This window comes from Phyllostomus hastatus, unplaced genomic scaffold (genome assembly GCF_019186645.2).
Source record: "Phyllostomus hastatus isolate PE091 unplaced genomic scaffold, TTU_PhHast_1.1 phas_contig_495, whole genome shotgun sequence".
Lineage (NCBI taxonomy): Eukaryota > Metazoa > Chordata > Mammalia > Chiroptera > Phyllostomidae > Phyllostomus > Phyllostomus hastatus.
In genome coordinates, this window is record NW_025333895.1 from 5,931,572 (window position 1) to 5,948,998 (window position 17,427).

Consider the following 17,427-nt stretch of genomic DNA (forward strand, 5'->3'; position numbering starts at 1 on the left):
GCCACAGCCTCTGACCCCCAGACATAGCCATAAACCTCCAACCCCATCATGGACCTCTGACCCTGACCCCTGGCCCCTAATCCTGAGCTCCAAAGTGACCCTGACTATGGCCACAGCCTCCCTAGTCGTGACACTGTCCCCCAGCTCTGCACGCAGTGAGCCCCTGGCTCCAGTCCCGGTCACCAGCCCCCGCGCCCTGGGCCAGAGTGTGAGCACGTCGTGGCCCTAACCTGGCCCCTGCCAGAGACCAGTTGCAGCCCCGCAAAGATGCCAGGGTCTGGCTGGCCCTAGTTGGCTCTGGGTCCCAGAGGTCCCAGGTGACGACCCCCCCAACCAGGAGCCCCCGCCCTCAACCATCACAGACTTTGCTGCCTCTTAAGAGCCTCTGCCCAGCTCGCTGGCCCTCCCCTCTGTCCTCAGCAAGGAGCTGGGCTCAGGCGGCACTGCTGGTACCCTGGAGGAGCCTCAGTTTTTCCGCCTGTGAGATGGGAGTGTGTGTACAGCACACAGAGTCTGAGAGCAGGAACGTGCTTGGCCAGAGCCGGCACACAGCAGCTTTGTTCGACCCCCAGGCCCACGAGCTGCACAGGACGGGCAGAATCTCTCCACTTCACAGACAAGGCAGGAGGGGAGCTGGTGACGCGTCCCCAGCCTTTGCTCAGGCCCCCATCCCTGGTCCCCCGTCCCTGCAGGAGGCCGGGTCCTGCAGATCCCCCTGGTGCGCGCGGAGGATGCTGGGAGGTACTCGTGCAAGGCCTCCAACGAGGTGGGCGAGGACTGGCTGCACTACGAGCTGATGGTGCTGAGTGAGTGGCCGGCCTGGGGGGCGGGGGCGGGGGTGTCTCAGGTCTGCAGGCCCTCTGCGGGCCCCTGTTGAAGGGGGGCGTGGCGGAGGGCGTGTTCAGTCTGGCAGCATTGGGAGGTTAACAACGTAGGGGTTATAAGCCTGGGCTCTGAAACCAGACAGCACTGGGTTCCAACCCCAAGTGAGCTGCTCCCTTGCTGTGTGACCTCGAGCAATTCGCAGCCCTCTCTGTGCTCCAGATTCCTTAGCTGCATCAGGGCTTGAGCAGGGCACAAGGAGCCCCAGCCAGCACCTGGCACCGGGCACTGCTCTCGCCTCCACGCCTCGCCCCCCACCCCCAGGGACCTGTCCCGGGGGCTGCCTGCTCCTCACCCTCCTCTCCCCCACCCCAGCCCCACCGGTGATCCTGGGGGACACGGAGGAGCTGGTGGAGGAGGTGACCGTCAACGCCAGCAGCACCGTCAGCCTGCAGTGCCCAGCCCTGGGCAACCCCGCGCCCACTGTCTCGTGGCTGCAGAACGGGCTGCCTTTCTCGCCGAGCCCGCGGCGGCAGGTCCTGGACGACGGGCAGGTCTTGCAGGTCAGCATGTCCCCCAACTCGGGCTACAGGCAGCGGCTGCTGCGACTCAGCACCACTTGTGTGGGAGCCCGGGAGCTGTCGTTGTCCTGCCCTTTGCCTGCGAGCACGCGGGGCGCTGGGGATTTCGCTCCACCTGCCACATTATGGAGTTCAGGCACCTCGGGGTGAGCCTTGCCGGTGGGCCCAGGGCCACACACGGCACCTGAAGTTCTGGTGACGTCTGAGAAGGGTGCACACGAATGCTCTCCCTGGGGCTCAGTGTGGCACAGGGTCGCCTTCCGGGGAATGCCACCTGACACTTACGGAGCCACACCCAGCACCTAGGGCTTCGGGTGGCAGCCTGGGCCACCCAGTAGCCAGACACCGCTGCACAGAACCCCTGGGCCCCAATGCAGCACAGAGCAGCCCTCCTCGGGGCTGGGGGAGACTGTTGTCACCGTGTCATTTGCTGTAGGGGAATCACCAGCCCCAGCCACACACTCCCCTCCTGAATGTCACAGAAAGCTCTAGATGGACATGGGGTGTGCGAGCCCATCAGTGGCGCCCTGTGTAGACAAAGGTGGCCTTCTGAGGGGCTCCTGTGGGTGCCCGCCGCGCCTGGCATGGTGGGAGGGATCCCTCCCGGTGGTCCTTCGGTGGGGAAACCGGGACCAGAGCTGTCAGGCCCATGGTGTCGCACAGCGCCATGTCCCTGCGCCCACAGGTTTCCACGGCAGAGGTGGCCGACGCTGCCAGCTACATGTGTGTGGCCGAGAACCCGGCAGGCTCTGCGGAGAAGCTCTTCACACTCAGGGTGCAAGGTGAGCTGGGCCCAGCCGGCGGCCCCGTAGGGGTCCCTAGCCGAGGAGGGGCGGGGGCTCCGAACCCGCCTGCCGGCCCCACCCCCGGCCCGGCTCTGTAGGTTAATGTGCAGGCGGACACGGCACCTCGTCCCTCCCCAAGGGGCACCACCTTGCTGCTTCCCGGGTCCTGGGCCCTGGGGCTGCACCCAGAGGTTAGGGATCCAGGCCTGGCACCAGCCATACCCCAGTCCCAAGAGCACTGGGGAGCCTAGTCACCGGGGGCCAGCCCCCGAGGATCCCAAGCAGCTTTGGAGATGGTCAGGGAACGGCTCTTCCGAGGCCTTACAGCACCATTGCTAAGCCCTTCCTGTGTGCCTGGCACGGGGCTGACCCCTTGCGGCAGAGCTGGGAGGTTAGCCCGACCTCACAGCTGTGGGGATGCTCAGAGAGCTCACGCAGTAGGGGGGCAGGTGGGGGAGTCGCACTGGTCCAGAGCCGGCCCTCTCGACCTCGGCATTCTTGTGACCCCCGCACCCCGCAGGCTGTGAGCTCTGCCCCCGGGGAGTGGGGCAGCTCTGGCCTCAGGAGCCGAGGGGTGCCGGCGCTGAGCACCCAAGGCCTAGGACTGTTGCCTGAGTTGGCATTTCGGCCAGGCCACCGGCGAGCCAGCTGAGTGGCCTCGGAAAGGTGACTCTCCCTGTCTGGTCTGCAAGCCGGTGGGCAAGTGGGGGCTGCCCTCGGCACGTCGGAGGATAGATGCCCCGGTGAAGCGCCAGGAGCCTGTGCAGGGCCCCCGGTCCCCCCGGCAGCTCTCTGCTCCCCTGCCGGGGCACCTTCTCAAGGGTCTTCCTTTCCCCTGGTGGCCGCGGGGACAGTCCCGCCACGAATCGCAGGCCAGAGCTCGGAGCAGGTCACAGCCGTCCTCAACAGCAGCGTCTCCCTCCCCTGCGACGTGCACGCTCACCCGAGCCCCGAGGTCACTTGGTACAAGGACAGCCGGGCCCTGTCCCTGGGGGATGAGGTCTTCCTCCTGCCTGGTGGGTGCACTGAGGCCTGGGGTCCAGCCCTGAGGGGGCGGGGGACCCCTGGGAGTCTGGGAGGGAGTTAGGATTGGGGGTGTGGGCCTGGGGACCAGCACATTTGCTGGTGCTAGGGGCCGACTCCACCCCACCTCCCCCGACGGCAGGCACCCACACGCTGCAGCTGGCCCGGGTACAGCCGTCAGACTCCGGGATGTACACGTGCGAGGCCCTCAATGCCGCCGGCCGAGACCAGAAGCTGGTGCAGCTCCGTGTGCTGGGTGCGTCCTGTCTGCCCCCCGCTACCCCGCACTGTCCCCTGCTCCTTCAGTCACCCCTCAGCCCCACACCCTTCAGGCGGCTTGGTGGCGGAGGGCGGCACCTATAGAGTTGGACGCACTTGGGTTTGCTTAGCTGCTCTGTGACCTTGGGCAGGTCGCGCCCCCTCTCTGGGCCTCAGCTCTGGCACCTGAAGGTGGCAGTTGGTGTAAGGACTAAATGGTGGTCCGTGAGCGCCGAGCCCCCTGCCTGGCGCCCGGTGAGCCCTGGTGCCCAGTGAGCCCTGGCCTTGAGGAGGGGAAGGGCCCTTCCCCGGCCTGATGGACGGCGAGGCTCCTGGTGTGCAGCCTGTTTCCAGGCCCCAAGACGTCCTAGCCAGGATGCAGGGGAGGGTTCTTTGTAGCCCCGGGGCTGGGTCATTCATTTGCGTGTGTTTACCTGCCCTGCAGTGAACGGGGTCCTGTGGGCTCACAGCTGGGGCGGGGCCCCAGCATTGGCGTGTAGGAGGGACGGGGGCTTCTGAGGACCCCCACGGGGGTTCTAACATAGCTAGGGCCTGCTCTGTATCGGAAGCAGCCCTGGAGGGCCAGAGCACTGCCCCGTCCAGGGGGCTGAGGCCCAGAGAGGACAGGGGGCTTTTCCCAGGTCACCCAGCAGGTCTATTCCTCTGACTCCCTCCCTGGTCTGTGGCGTCCCCTGGGGTGGGGTCCACCATGTGCCCCTCGCGGGTCCATAGGCTGCTAACCTGTGGCGGGGGCTGGGAGGACACGGGAGGGCCGCAGCCCCTTACTCCACTTGTCCCCCGCCCCAGTCCCCCCCACCTTCAGGCAGGCTCCCAGAGGCCCCCAGGACAGGGTCCTGGTGAAGGCAGGGGACAAGGCTGTTCTGAGCTGCGAGACGGACTCGCTCCCTGAGCCAGCCGTGACCTGGTACAAGGACAGGCAGCCCCTGGTCCCGGCACAGCGGGCCCGGACTCTGCAGGGCGGACAGAGGCTGGAGATCCTGGATGCCCAGGTGAGCCACCCAGCGGTGTAGGCGGCTGTGGGCGGCCATGTAGTGTCACCTCCTGGTCCCGGTGGGCCGGGGGTGGGGGCTGCCGCCACCTCGGCCTACAAGATCCCAAGCTGAGGAGGTGAAAAGCAGTCTCTCGGGCTGGAGAGTAGGAAGGGCCCAGGGCTCCACACTGACCCATAGAACGCCCTTGGGTGGGTCCCTTCCCCACCACCTGCCTCAGCGTCCCGGGATCTAGAAGCTTCCCCAGGCCGTCTGGTTCTGACTCCCTGGGAGTGAGTTGTCCCCTTCCCCGTGTGGATTAGACCCTCACAGTGTTCGGGGGTATTTGCTGCTCCTTCCAAAATGCACCCGGGGCTCCTCCCGCCTGGCTCGGCGCCATCCCCGCAGCGAGGGGCCCTGTCTGCCAGGCTTGGAGAGGGCGGGGCCTGGCGCCCGTGCACTCGCCCGCAGTGGGCCCTCCCACCCCCTGAAGCTCGGGGGAGACCGGAGGCTTGCCCCTGGCTCCCCACGCAGGACCAGCACGTAGGGAGCATCCCTGCTCCAGAAGGTGCAGGGCCCTGGGGGAGCCCCGCCCCGGGCGCGCGGTCACCACGGGCTGTCTCTGTCCCAGGTGTCAGATAAAGGCCTGTATGGCTGCAAAGTCAACAACGCGGCCGGAGAGGCCGTGCGGACGTTCGCCCTCACCGTCCAGGGTAAGCTGGGGACCAGCCTGCGAGCACGGCCTGGGGATCCTCAGCGGCGTGCGGGGCTGTCAAGTGTGGGAAGGGCGGTGGCTGCACGGCAGTGGGGGTGCCGGGTGTCGAGGGGACCGATCTGGGACTGAAAGGAGCAAGATGGGAACTGGACTTGCTGCGGGGGCTCCGTGGAACGACCGTCCCTCCGAGCTGCAGGCACGTCGTCCGTAAAAGAAGCTAAATGCCGCACCTGCCCGCCGGGCACCCGGGAAGCACTCGATCGGTGGCCTGCTGGGACCCGTGTCCATCAGGGGCTGGGCTCAGGGCCAGGCACGTGAGCACCGCGAGGGGCGTCCTCGGAGATCAGACACGGGGGCGGCCTAGGGCCACGTCACCTCGGTCTTGAGCCCCGAGGGGCCTGTCCCTTCAGCCCAAGGGTGGCACACAGATGGCATTTGATTGGGTGTGGCTCCCACTGAGGGTGGGGGGGCTTGCAGGAGCTGGCTGGGGAAGCCAGGGATGGAGCCTTGGCCACATTTCCTCGGGGTCAGACGTCATGTCAGGGTGTAAACTCAGCTGTGTAACAGAAAGACCCCCCAAACACAGTGGGTTGAATGAGAGAGAAACATCTCTCTCACCCATAAACCCAGGGGTGAGGGCTCCATGTGGAGATTTAGGGACTCGGGGTCCTCCTGTCTTGCTGCTCTCCTATCCCCTGGGGTGTCGTCCCTGTCCACTCGGTTGGAACTGGGTCACGCTGCATCCAGTCCCTGCCCCCAGTGAGCAGAAAAGAGCAGAAGTAGGGTTCTTCCCTCTGCCTGTATTCCCTTTGTTGAGAACTTAGGCAGCTGGCCACGCCAAGCTGCAGGGGAGGCTGGGAAATGCAGTTTCTACCCGAGCGACTGTGTGCGAGATGGAGAGGACAGGTTGGGAGGGCACCAGCTCTTGGCCACAAATGGCAAAGCAGGAGCCTCCCCACCAGGCCAGCATGGAAGGATCAGACCCTGAGCCCCATTGAATACCGTTGTTAAACATGACTGATACCGTGCTTGCTGCTCAAACCTGACAGTCCCTTCTCTTGATGGCTGCCTTGATGAATGGTGGCCAGCGGGGAATGTCTGGTCCCTGAGGGCAAAGACATTTCATCCTCAGCACAGCCACCTCTGTTCCACTGATAGTGGCTGCATGACTTCCTCCTGGCTGAGTCTGAGAGTGCTGGGATCGATTAGTGATGTCTGTCCTGGCATAGACTGAGAACTGCTGGCGTGTGAGCCATGCATTTACCATCCTTGGCCTAAGTGGACCCCCTCCCCTCCCGGACGCTGCTTTGTAGTTGTTTTGAAACAGCCAGCTGCTGGCTGTATTTGTGAATAAAGCAATGCGCCTCTCCATCAGTGGCGAAGTGTAAAATGTCACCTCCTAGCCTCGGAGAAGGGCTTTCTCCGGCATCTGCCTGAGAGGGAGGGAGGGAGGGCAGAGGCTGAAGATTCCGAGCATCCGGCTTCTCTCCCGCAGTGCCGCCGGCGTTTGAGAACCCCGAGACGGAGACAGTGAGCCAGGTGGCCGGGAGCCCCCTGGTCCTGACCTGTGATGTGACGGGCGTCCCCGCCCCCACCGTCACTTGGCTGAAGGACAGAATGCCCGTCGGTGAGTGCACCGGGTCCTTCTGACCTTTTTAGTGCTAAATGTCCCTTTTTCTCACCGAGGGACAGAGGAAGCCAGAGGGACTTGTCGGCCTGGAAATCCCAACACCGGAACCTGGCCCGGTGGGGGCGCTGGAGCTCCTGGGCTTTGTGCCATAGTCAGCTCCCCGTCAGCTGCTCCTGGGGGAGCAGACGGAGATGCAGCGTGGGTGCCGAGCACCCCGCTGGCCCGGCCCTGGGCCTGGCGTTGGCCCCTGACCCGCTCCTCCTCCAGGAACTCAGCTGCGTCCCAGCCCGGCTGCTGGGCACCCCCATCGTGGCCTTGGTCTTGGCCCCTCTCTCCTCCCCTCTCTGCCCACCTGACCGTCAGCCAGCGGCCCCTGCTCTTGTGGGCGGGTAGACACCCCTGGGGCCGCCCACTGCTCTCCGCCCACCCCCTTCCCGGTTCCCGCCACCACCGTCCCTCCCTCTGGGGCCAGGACAGCCGCCCCACCCTGATCTCCAGGGCCCACCCCATGCCTCCAGTGCAGGCTCCACACAGGGCCAATGGGACCTCCCGGTGCAGCTCTGCGTGGGTCCCTTGTCAAAGTCCTTTCACAGCCGTAGTCCTCAGCACCACAGCCTGCGGGGCTGGAGGCCAGCCCATCTCGAGCCACCCACTGCCCGCTGCCCACTGCCCACTCCAGACAGACCTATCCGATCCTGGCTCCTCACACACGTTCTTACGCCCCCCGTCACAGCCTTACTGAGATATAATTTGCACACTGTGCAAGTTACCCATTTAAGGCGTGTAACTCAATAATGTTTAGTATATTCACAGACCATCCCCACGATTAATTTTAGAACATTTTTATCCCCCCAAGTGAAAACCCCACACCCATCACCCTTCACTCCGCATCCCCCCAGCCCCCCACACCGGCCCCTGTGGGCGGTCTCTCTGGATCTGCCTCTGCACAGCCTGCGTAAACGGGGGCGCACGGCGGGGGGCCCTGGGCGACCGGTTTCTCCCATCCGGCCTCCTGCTTCCCAGGGTCGTTCCTGCTGTGGCGTGTCCATTCTTCGTTCATTTTAAAAGTTAAATTTAAATTCTTTTCCCATTCCTTTTTATGGCTCAATATCCCATTTTGTGGATGTATCCCATGGGGCCATGTGCTGATTGGTGGACCCCTGGGTGGTCCCACCTTCGGCTGTGGCGACCAGCGTGTGGCGAGCATGCGTGCACACGTGTTTGGGCGGCGTGTGCGTTCCTTCCCCGGGTCTGTGTCTGGGCGTGGGACCGCGCCGGGCCCTGGTCTCTCGTGCCTCCAGCTCCTGGCGCAGGCCGCCCCCTCCCTGAGACGCCCACCCCGCCGCCCCTGCCTGCCTCCGCTTCTGCCTGGGTGCTCCATGCCCACCCTCGGGTCCCCGCTGAGACTCCCATCCTCCGGAAGGGCTGCAGGCTGGCCCCTGGCTCCGTCGGGGGCTTCCCAGGGGCGGCCACACAGGGTGGCACCTGGTCCAGAGTCTCGGACGCACTGGGAGCTCCTTGAGGAGGGGCTGCCTCCTTCACCGTCGAGCCCCAAGCTCACAGTCGGACGTGTAGCCGTCACTCCATTCGGTGTTGGAGGGCTGTGTGGGCAGGTGGCTCTGGCGAGCGCGGACCAGCCTGGGCGGGCGCGGTTAGAGAAGGCTTCGGGGCAGAGGTGCGGCAGGAGAGAGGGAGGGGCGGGCATTAGAGGCTGGGGGTGGGCATGCAGCCTGAGCTGAGCCCCAGGGGGAGCCCCTAGCTGGCCTATGTCAGGGTCAGCGAGGGGCCGCTTCACCTTGATGGAAAGGCTGGATCGGTGGGAGGGGGTGGGGCGCAGCTGGAGGGCCGGTGGGGGGTGGAGTGGGCCCGAGAGGTGACAGAGAAGGGACCAAGCCCTGGACACTACAGGGGGTGGGGTCCCTTGGGAAGAAACGTCCCAGTGGAAGGGAGTAGGGAGGGGCCGTGAGGCCAGAGACCAGGCTGGGGAAGGTCACAGTGCGGACAGGGAGAAGGCCCTGCCTCGGTCTGGGCCTCAGATTCCCTGTGGACACAGGAAGGGGGGGAGTGATTCAAGGCTTCCTGGGGTCTTTCCAGCTCTGGGAGTATGGGTGCCGGACACCTTCTTGAGGAGTCACGTGACTTTCGTGTCTGGCCCAGACGCAGCCCCTGGGGCGGTGGGGCTGCAGGTGACGGGCTGGCCTGCCCCTCTGTCCCCCAGAGAGCAGCGTGGTGCACGGCGTGGTCTCCCGTGGGGGCCGCCTCCAGATGAGTCGCCTGCAGCCAGCCCAGGCTGGTACCTACACCTGCGTGGCTGAGAACGCCCAGGCCACGGCCCGCAAGGACTTCTTAGTGGCTGTGCTGGGTACGTGTTCACCCCGCACCTTCCTGGTGTCCCACCCCCGCGCCAGCCCCTGCCACCGACCGCCCTGGGCCTCACCGAAGCCCCTGCCGCAGTGGCCCCCCGGATCCGGAGCTCAGGCGCCACGCAGGAGCACAGCGTCCTGGAGGGGCAGGAGGTGCGGCTGGACTGTGAGGCCGACGGGCAGCCACCCCCGGAGGTGACCTGGCTAAAGGACGGTGGCCCGCTGGGCCGGGGCGTGGGCCCCCAGCTCCGGTAAGGCCTGGCCTGTGCCCTGTGCCCCACCCTCACCCGCACCCCAGGCAGCAGCGCCCCCTGACCCTCTGCACCTGCTCTCGGCCCTCCCTCCTGCACCAGGTTCTACCAGGACGGCAGCTTCCTGGTGCTGAAGGGCCTGCAGGCCTCGGACTCGGGCGCCTATACCTGCGTGGCCCACAACACGGCCGGGGAGGATGCCAGGCTGCATGCTGTGAACGTGCTGGGTGAGCAGCTTGGGGTGCAGCAAGGCGGGGGGCCCCACTGTCCAGGGACTGCAGTGACCTGGCGGTCACAGGGCCCACCCTGGGCATGCATCTGGAGGGTGGGACTCGGGACACCTGGTTCAGGCGTCCGCCTTGCCCACACCGTGAGCCAGGCCACGTGCGACCTCACTGCGCCTCTGCCCCATCCTTAATCAGAGCCCCAGCACCATGGCCCAGGGGGGCAGTGGGGGACTAGGAAGAGAGGATGATGGGAAGGGAGCCATGGAGGGGGCGGGGCAGAGATGTGGCCTTCGTTCCTTCCCAGTGGGGACGTGGCAGAAGTCTAGGTATTGGGGCTGCCTCCCGGAACCTCCTTAGGAGAGGACCCCTCCTCTCCCCAGACCCCCTCACTGCCCGATTTTTCCTCTCTTCCCGCCCCAGTGCCTCCCACGATTGAGCAAGGGACGGAGGGCGTGGGGCCCCTGGTGCGCAGGGCTGGGGAGATGGTGACGCTGGCGTGCCCTGTCCGGGGCTCCCCACCCATCCACGTGAGCTGGCTCAAGGACGGCCTGCCCCTCCCACTCTCCCAGCGCACCCACCTCCACGGCTCCGGCCGCGTCCTCAGGTAAGGGAGCGTGGCAGGCCGCAGACGCACCTTGTGGCAGCCCGGGGCTTGTGAACCTGAGAGTGACGGGCGTTCAGAGTGAGCGGCAGCAGGCGTGGTGAGAGCCATGAGAACAGCCATGCAGGACCCGCTGACTCAGGCAGAAGCCCCGACACTGTGGGGACGAGGAGACACGGGCCAGGGGCCTCTGTGAGGTGGGAGGGGCCAGCCCACCCGCAGGAGGGAGGCGCTGCTGTCGGCTCAGGAAACCGGAACACGGTGACGTCGGTTCTGACGGTGTTTTTACCTTCCGGTGCGGTGGTCGTGTTCACTGCTTTCCTGTTCTCTGTCACAACTCTGTGGGGTACACCTTGCCCTAGGCCCACTCCGAGGTTACCTCGCCCGGTTTGAACCTTCCAGAGGTCTGAGACAAAGGACGCACGAGGCCGTTCCCCTGGCACGGCAGCTCCTGCTCTGTCTTCCGGTGGCTCCGGCTTACAGACCCATCGGAATGCTTTTCCGAGTAGAAGTAATAGAAACATACAGTTTCATGATGGGGAAAGTGAGAGGACCCCACCCCCCAAATGGAACTCCAGGGATGAACAGGGGAGGCACAGACCCAGGGGATGGCATCTGCTTGTACCTGACTCAGCCTGGCCTGCAGTGGAGGAAATCAGGGAAGGCTTCCTGGAGGAAGGTGCACAAGCAAAGCCTTCATGCATTCAGCAACACTTACGGGTGTTTACTGTTCCAGGCGTGGTTCTGGGCACCGAGATAGAGCTGTGAGCAAGATACAGCTCCTGCGCTTGCAGCTTCAGGGAGGGAGCGGGATGGGAAATACACAGATATAACCGTGGAATCTCACAGGGGATTGTGCTCTGAAAAATACAGTGAGGCGAGGGGTTGGGGGCTGGCCAGTCGGTGGTGGGCACTCGGACAGCGAGACACCTGAGCGGCAGTCACAGGAAGGGAGAAGAAGGCGAGTGGGTTCCGTGGGGAGGAGCGTCAGGCAGAGGGGACGGCAGGCTCTGAGGCCCTGAGGCGGGCGTGCGCCTGTGCATTGAAGGACCAGAGCGTGTGTGTGTGTGGTCAGGCGACAGAGGACCTTGTCCGTCCTTGGCAGGGCCTGTGCTTCCCTGAGGACAGACGGACACCCCAGAGAAGCATCAGGATGGGACTCATATTTTTTCATTGTGGTCAGATGCACATAATGTAAACATTGCCATTTCAACCCCTTTCTCAGGTGACGAGGTGTACAGTTTTTTGTTGTTGTTTTTTTTTTAAGATTTTATTTATTTTTAGAGAGGGAAGGGAGGGAGATAGAGAGGGAGAGAGAGAAGCATCAATGTGCAGTTGCTGGGGGTCATGGCCTGCAACCCAGGCATGTACCCTGGTGGGAATCGAACCTGCGACACTGTGGGAGGTGTACAGTTTTAACCATTGTTAGGCATAGAGGGGTGCGTGTCACATGCACACTGTGGTGTCACCGCCACCTCCATCGGTCCCCAGAACTTTCTCATCTTCCCAAACTGAATGAAACTCTGTCCCCCTGACACGCCCGCTCCCGCCCCTCCCCCACCGCAGCCCCTACCATCCCCCTTTCTGTCTCTGTGGATTCGACCGCTCCGGGGACCTCCCATGAGGGGAGTCACACAGGACTTGTCCCCCGTGTCTGGCTCATCTCACTCAGCACAACGTCCTCCAGGCGGAGGCAGGGGGAGGCGGGCATCAGGATTTCCTTCCTTTTTAAGGCCGCACACTGTCCCTTTGCGTGGACGGGCCATGCTGTGCTTGTCCGTCATGTCAACGGACACCTGGCTGCTTCCTCCTCTGCCTGGTGCGGATGTGCTGCTGTGAACGCCGGTGTGCAAATGTCCGTTCGAGTCTTTGCTTCGCCTCCTTTGGGTTGTGACTTCAGTTTTTAGATGACCCTTCTGGCTGCTGTGCGGGCCACGGGCTGTGGGGTCAAGGCCAGAGCAGGGCGGGCAGAGAGGGGTTCGGCGTGGCCTGGGTCGGAGCTCTGCGGAGCAGGTGGCCGGAGAGACAACCCGGGAAGGAGTTGGGCAAGACTCTGGGGTGCTTTTACCCGGGAACCTGGGAGGCTGAGGTCCCCATGTCCTGGGGTGGGTCTGCTGTGGGAGGGGCGGGCTGAGGGGAGGACCCGAGTTCTGTTTGAATGTGGCAGGTTTGAGAGGTTCTCAGACATCCCTTACTGTGCTTGGGAGTCCGGGAGCCAGATGTTTCTGGACGTCAGCCCACAGGTGGTGCTGGGGGCCCGGCGGTCCGCAGCCCCCGAGGAGCGGGTGCGGACTGCAGCCCTGCCGCCAGTGTTAGGGCCCTAGCGAGGTCACTGTGGGGGGTGTTGGCAGGAGCAGCTCTGGGGGGGCGGCTGCGGTGAAAGGGGCTCAAGAGAAAGTGGGGGAACAGACAGTGGAGACGACTCCGATAAGTCCTGAAGATGAGGAGGAATTTTCTAGAAGATGGGGTGGGGGTGGGGGCTGTTCTTGGCTGGGACTGGGGAGCTTCCGGATGGGGAGCCGGCAGCCTGCTGGCCCCGTGAGGGGGGTCAGAGAAGGAGGAGGCAGGGTGGGGGTAGGGGGCTGGGGCTTTGTTCTGAGGGTGCCGGGGGGGCGCAGAAAAGGGGTTGAAGCAGAGGCTGGACTTGTTCGCGGTTCAGAGCTGCCCTTTGGCTGGCAAGCCTGGGAGACAGGGCGAGTAGGGTGGGACCTTTTCCACTGAGCCCCTCCCTGCCTCTGTCCCATCTCTCTCCCCCTTTTCTTGCGGGGTTCAGGATGTCCCAGGTGCAGTTGGCAGATTCCGGCATCTTCACCTGTGTGGCCGCGAGCCCAGCCGGCGTGGCCGACAGGAACTTCACCTTGCAGGTGCACGGTACGGAGCAGGGGCGGGGAGTCGGCCTGACCTCTGGCCTTGGGGTGTAAGAATGAAGGCCCAACACGGTGACCCAGTCCGATTTGCTCATCTCCCAAGCAGGCGTGGGACACTCGGGTGCTCCAGGGCCTGGCCAGGCACGGGGGCACAGCAGTGGGCGGGGGGGGGCCCTGCCACCAGGCGGTCAGTGCAGGACACAGCTCTGCAAAGAGAGAATCACAATTTCAAGTGACTGGTGCTACCCAGGGAAAGACAGGGTGCTGGGAGAGCACAGGGCGGGTACTTCACCTGGCCTGGGGTGATCAGGGAAGGCTTCCTGGAGGAGGCGAGGTCTACATTGAGGATTGGAGACGAGAAGGAATTATCCAGGAACGAAGATCCAGGGCTGAGGGCCACCTGGCATGGAAGGAAATGACTTGTGCCCGCTCTTCCGCCCTGCACAGTGCCCCCCGTCCTGGAGCCGGCGGAGTTCCAGAACGACGTGGCCGTGGTCCGTGGCTCCCCGGTGGTCCTCCCCTGTGAAGCCCAGGGCCACCCCCCGCCCCTAGTGTCGTGGCTGAAGGACGGGAAGCCCCTGCTGCCCCAGAGCCTCGAACAGGGGCCCGGCCTGCGGCTGGAGCGAGCGGGGGCGGGGGACTCGGGGGCCTACTCCTGCGTGGCCGTGAGCGAGGCGGGGGAAGCCAGGAGGCACTTCCAGCTGACAGTGATGGGTGGGTCACCCCCCCCCCAACCCCAGGGAGCTTCCCGGGGCCAGGAGGTGGGCGGGCCTCTGGGGGGATGGAGAAGGCGGCGAGGGAGGCCCCGGGGGCTCGGGGCGCGCTCTCCTGGGCTGTGCTCCTCGGCCTCGCCCCCCAGACCGTGCAGAGCAGGGCCAGGAGCCACCGGACTCTGGGGAGAAGCCGAGCCCAAGTGGCCAGCACAGGATTTTTGCAGTGTTGTTGTTTGCTGCGCACTAGACAATTGTGGGTCGTCCTGCCTTCTCCTCCATACTGTGTCCTTGCTGGCGTTAAAGCAGAGTGATCGTCCCAGGCAGGTGGGCTGCGGTTTCTCTCGTTTCGAGGACCCTCCCACCCGACCGCACCTGCCTGTCTGTGGCTCGGTCTGCCGTGGGCATCTGGATGTGGGGGAGGGGTGCCCCCAGCTCCCACCGCTCTGAGTCCCCACAGCTGACCCTCGGTGCGGTGCTCTGTAGATCCCCCCCACATCGAGGACTCGGGCCAGCCTGCAGAGCTGTCGCTCCCCCTTGGTGCCCCCTTGGAGCTCCGCTGCGATGCCCGGGGCACCCCCTCGCCCAGCGTCACCTGGCATAAGAATGGACGGGCCCTGAGCAGCCGGGAGGACGACGAAGGGGCCGGGCAGCGGCTCCGGGTGGAGGCTGTGCAGGTGCTGCTGCTGCTACCTCGTGGTCTGTGGCGTGAGTCTGGGGGTGGGGGGACGGGGAGGAGCCCAGCAGCATCTGGCAAGGTCTGGCCGGGCTCACACTTTGTGTGGGGTAACGATGGGGAGCTGACCCACCTGGGCCATCCCCTCGGGGCTCCCCGCCAGGTCAGAGCCAAGGCTGACGCACACACGGCATAACCAGAGGAGGGCTGGTGCAGTTGGGGGGAGCTTCCTGGAGGAGGCAGGCTTTGCCCTAACAAGGGTGAGATGGAGATAGAGAAGAAACATCCCAGGGCGGGGAATGGTTGCACGGAGAAGTGGGAAGGCAGGCTCAGAGGGTCCTTCGTTGCGGAGGAGGAAACCAGGTCAGGAGGCGGGCAGGCCGGGGCCGGGCCGGAGGCAGGTGCTCACCCTGCTCCATCCCCAGGTGGGAGACGGTGGGCTGTACACGTGCCTGGCCCGAAGCCCGGCTGGTGAAGTCGAGAAGAGCTTCCGGGTCAGGGTTCAAGGTAGGGGTGTCGGTGGGGGATGGGCAGGAGAGGGAGGAAGGATGGGACCTGCAGCGGCGAGTCCGTCACTCATCCCTTCCCTGCACCCCCAGCCCCTCCAAATGTCATTGGGCCCCGAGGTCCCCGCTCTGTGGTTGGCCTGGCCCCGGGGCAGCTGGTTCTGGAATGTTCCGTGGAGGCTGATCCAGCCCCTGAGATTGAGTGGCACCGAGATGGCGTCCTGCTGCAGGTGGGTGCAGGCTGAGGGCCCAGGGACACCTCCTGCTGCGCCCCTCAGGCCCCGGACCCTGAGCAGATCGGACCCAGGGGCCGAGGGCCCCCTTGGGGCCAGCACTGTGCCTGCCTGTGCACCTGGCATCCTCCGCCCCATTGTTACTGTCACCACCCGCCCTGGATGGGGACACCGAGGCCAGGCTCAGGTGTGTGCCTGTGCTGTTCCTGCTGTGACCTGAGCTGCACTCAGCGTCTGCGTGACCTGGGGCCGGTTCCTGAGGTTCTCTGTGCTCGCCCCTGAGGGGGGGTGTTTGCTGCTGTGGACCCGGTGGGCGGAGCTCCGGGGGGGGCGGAGCCCTTCCTCCCACAGGATCCAATTTCCCAGGAGGGTCCTCAGCTGGACATGGAGCCTGGGCTACAGGCCAGCCCGCAGTGGGGCAGGAGCTACTGTCGGGCCCCATGGGTTCCTTGGCCCTCCTTGGCCGGTGCCCGCCCAGCACCGATGAGGGTCTCTCCACCCCGGGGGGCGCTGCAGGCAGACGCCCACACGCAGTTCCGCGAGCAGGGCAGGTTCCTGCAGCTGCAGGCCCTGAGCACGGCCGACAGCGGCGACTACAGCTGCACCGCCCGCAACACCGCGGGCAGCACCAGCGTGGCGTTCCGAGTGGAGATCCACAGTGAGTGGGCCCGCCCCTCCCCGCCCACCCCCCTCAGAGCGCAGGCTCCCAGAACCCACCCCCTCTGTGCCCCTCCCGCAGCGGTGCCCACCATCCAGCCGGGACCCCCCGCAGTGAACGCCTCCGTGAACCAGACGGCCCTGCTGCCCTGCCAGGCGGATGGGGCTCCCCCGCCCCTCGTGAGCTGGCGGAAGGACGGGGCCCCCCTGGATCCCGGGAGCCCCAGGTGAGAGCCGGAAGGGGAGGGTCTCGGTGTCTCTTTGCAGATCGGCACCTGAAACCCGGCTGGGCAGCTGGAGGAGAAGGTACCCGTGACTCAGGACACGGGTCTGCCCGGAACCAGCGATGGGCATGCGTGTGTGTTAAGGGCGCTGAGAATCCCTGGGGGCTGTCTGTCTGGTTTGACTCGGCTGCTGATCTGTTTCGGGGGTGTGGGGCGGCGGGGCGGGCTTCATGCCTCTCTCAAACCAATTTTCTACACCTTCTTTCTCGGTCAGCATGGCAGAGATGACTCCCCTGGGCCCCCAAGTTAGAATCCTCAGTTCACTCAACCTTCAGAGCCTAGAGGGCTGTCTGAGAACCCCAGTTCCGAATCCCCAGGGCAGGGAATTCCATTGGCCCAGCCTGAGGGACATGTTCCTCCTCAGTCCAATCAGCTCTGGCTAGGGGCGGGGTAACACAGAGCAGACAGGGCCCTTAGATCTAGGGGCCATTCTCAGAAAGGCGGGGGTGCCTCTGCCTGCCGACTCTTGGGGAGAGGCTGGGCCCAGGCGGGAATGCAGGAGCCCCGAAGCAGCCTCCCTTGCCCTTTCTGATGCCGTGCTGGGGCGCATGGCTGTGGCCCCGCTGACCTCAGCCGCACAGATGCAGGACCCCTGAGTTAGCACCCTCTTGCCGGGAAAACGGTGCACAGGGAGGGTCTCGCCGGTGATACACCAGGGTCCCAGTCCCTCCCGGGGTATATCACTGGTATCACTGGTCTCCATAGCAACCCCTCCCCCAGTTCCAGGGTGCAGGTTCTGCCTGAGGGCTCCCTGCGGATCCAGCCAGTCCTTGCCCAGGATGCCGGCCACTACGTCTGCCTCGCGTCCAACGCCGCGGGCTCCGACCGGCAAGGCCGCGACCTCCAGGTCTTCGGTAGGTGGACGGGAAAAGGCGCGTCCTTGCCTTCAGCACCTACCCCGGTCTGGGCCACGCTCTGCTTAGCGTCTGGCTCCTTCTGGCTGCCAGGGGCCAACAGCAGCGGCCTCCGAAGGTTTATGGCAACCACACACGCCCATTAGTAAAATCTCCTTAGCACCACACTCAAAGGATGCACGTCTATGTTCACGCATGTATATTGCACACACTCACTACCATGCTGCTATACTGAGTGAGAGACAAAACACGCGGCGGGTGTGACCCCCTTGAAAGGACGGGGTTCAGAACCACTGGGCCAGGCGCTGCGGTCGGCTTCCCCGCTCCATCCCCGCCCCTCCCTTGGGGGAGGCGGCGCTGCTGGGCCCTGGCTTCGGCGGGCTGGCGGGAGCTGC

The 17,427-nt window shown here is 65.0% G+C and overlaps 1 protein-coding gene across 1 annotated transcript in view; it reads left to right on the forward strand.

Moving 5' to 3' along the window:
- Positions 1-17,427, forward strand: part of HMCN2 (hemicentin 2) — a 131,999-nt gene that overhangs the window by 87,821 nt on the left and 26,751 nt on the right. Inside the window, 20 exon segments of the mRNA XM_045846429.1 lie at positions 693-806; positions 1,198-1,385; positions 2,089-2,185; positions 3,043-3,204; positions 3,354-3,467; positions 4,277-4,479; positions 5,090-5,171; positions 6,669-6,800; positions 9,022-9,165; positions 9,258-9,417; positions 9,520-9,644; positions 10,065-10,248; positions 13,019-13,116; positions 13,560-13,826; positions 14,309-14,499; positions 14,924-15,005; positions 15,098-15,234; positions 15,754-15,895; positions 15,977-16,121; positions 16,899-17,032. Of these exon segments, the coding sequence (XP_045702385.1) occupies positions 693-806; positions 1,198-1,385; positions 2,089-2,185; positions 3,043-3,204; positions 3,354-3,467; positions 4,277-4,479; positions 5,090-5,171; positions 6,669-6,800; positions 9,022-9,165; positions 9,258-9,417; positions 9,520-9,644; positions 10,065-10,248; positions 13,019-13,116; positions 13,560-13,826; positions 14,309-14,499; positions 14,924-15,005; positions 15,098-15,234; positions 15,754-15,895; positions 15,977-16,121; positions 16,899-17,032 (2,901 nt within the window).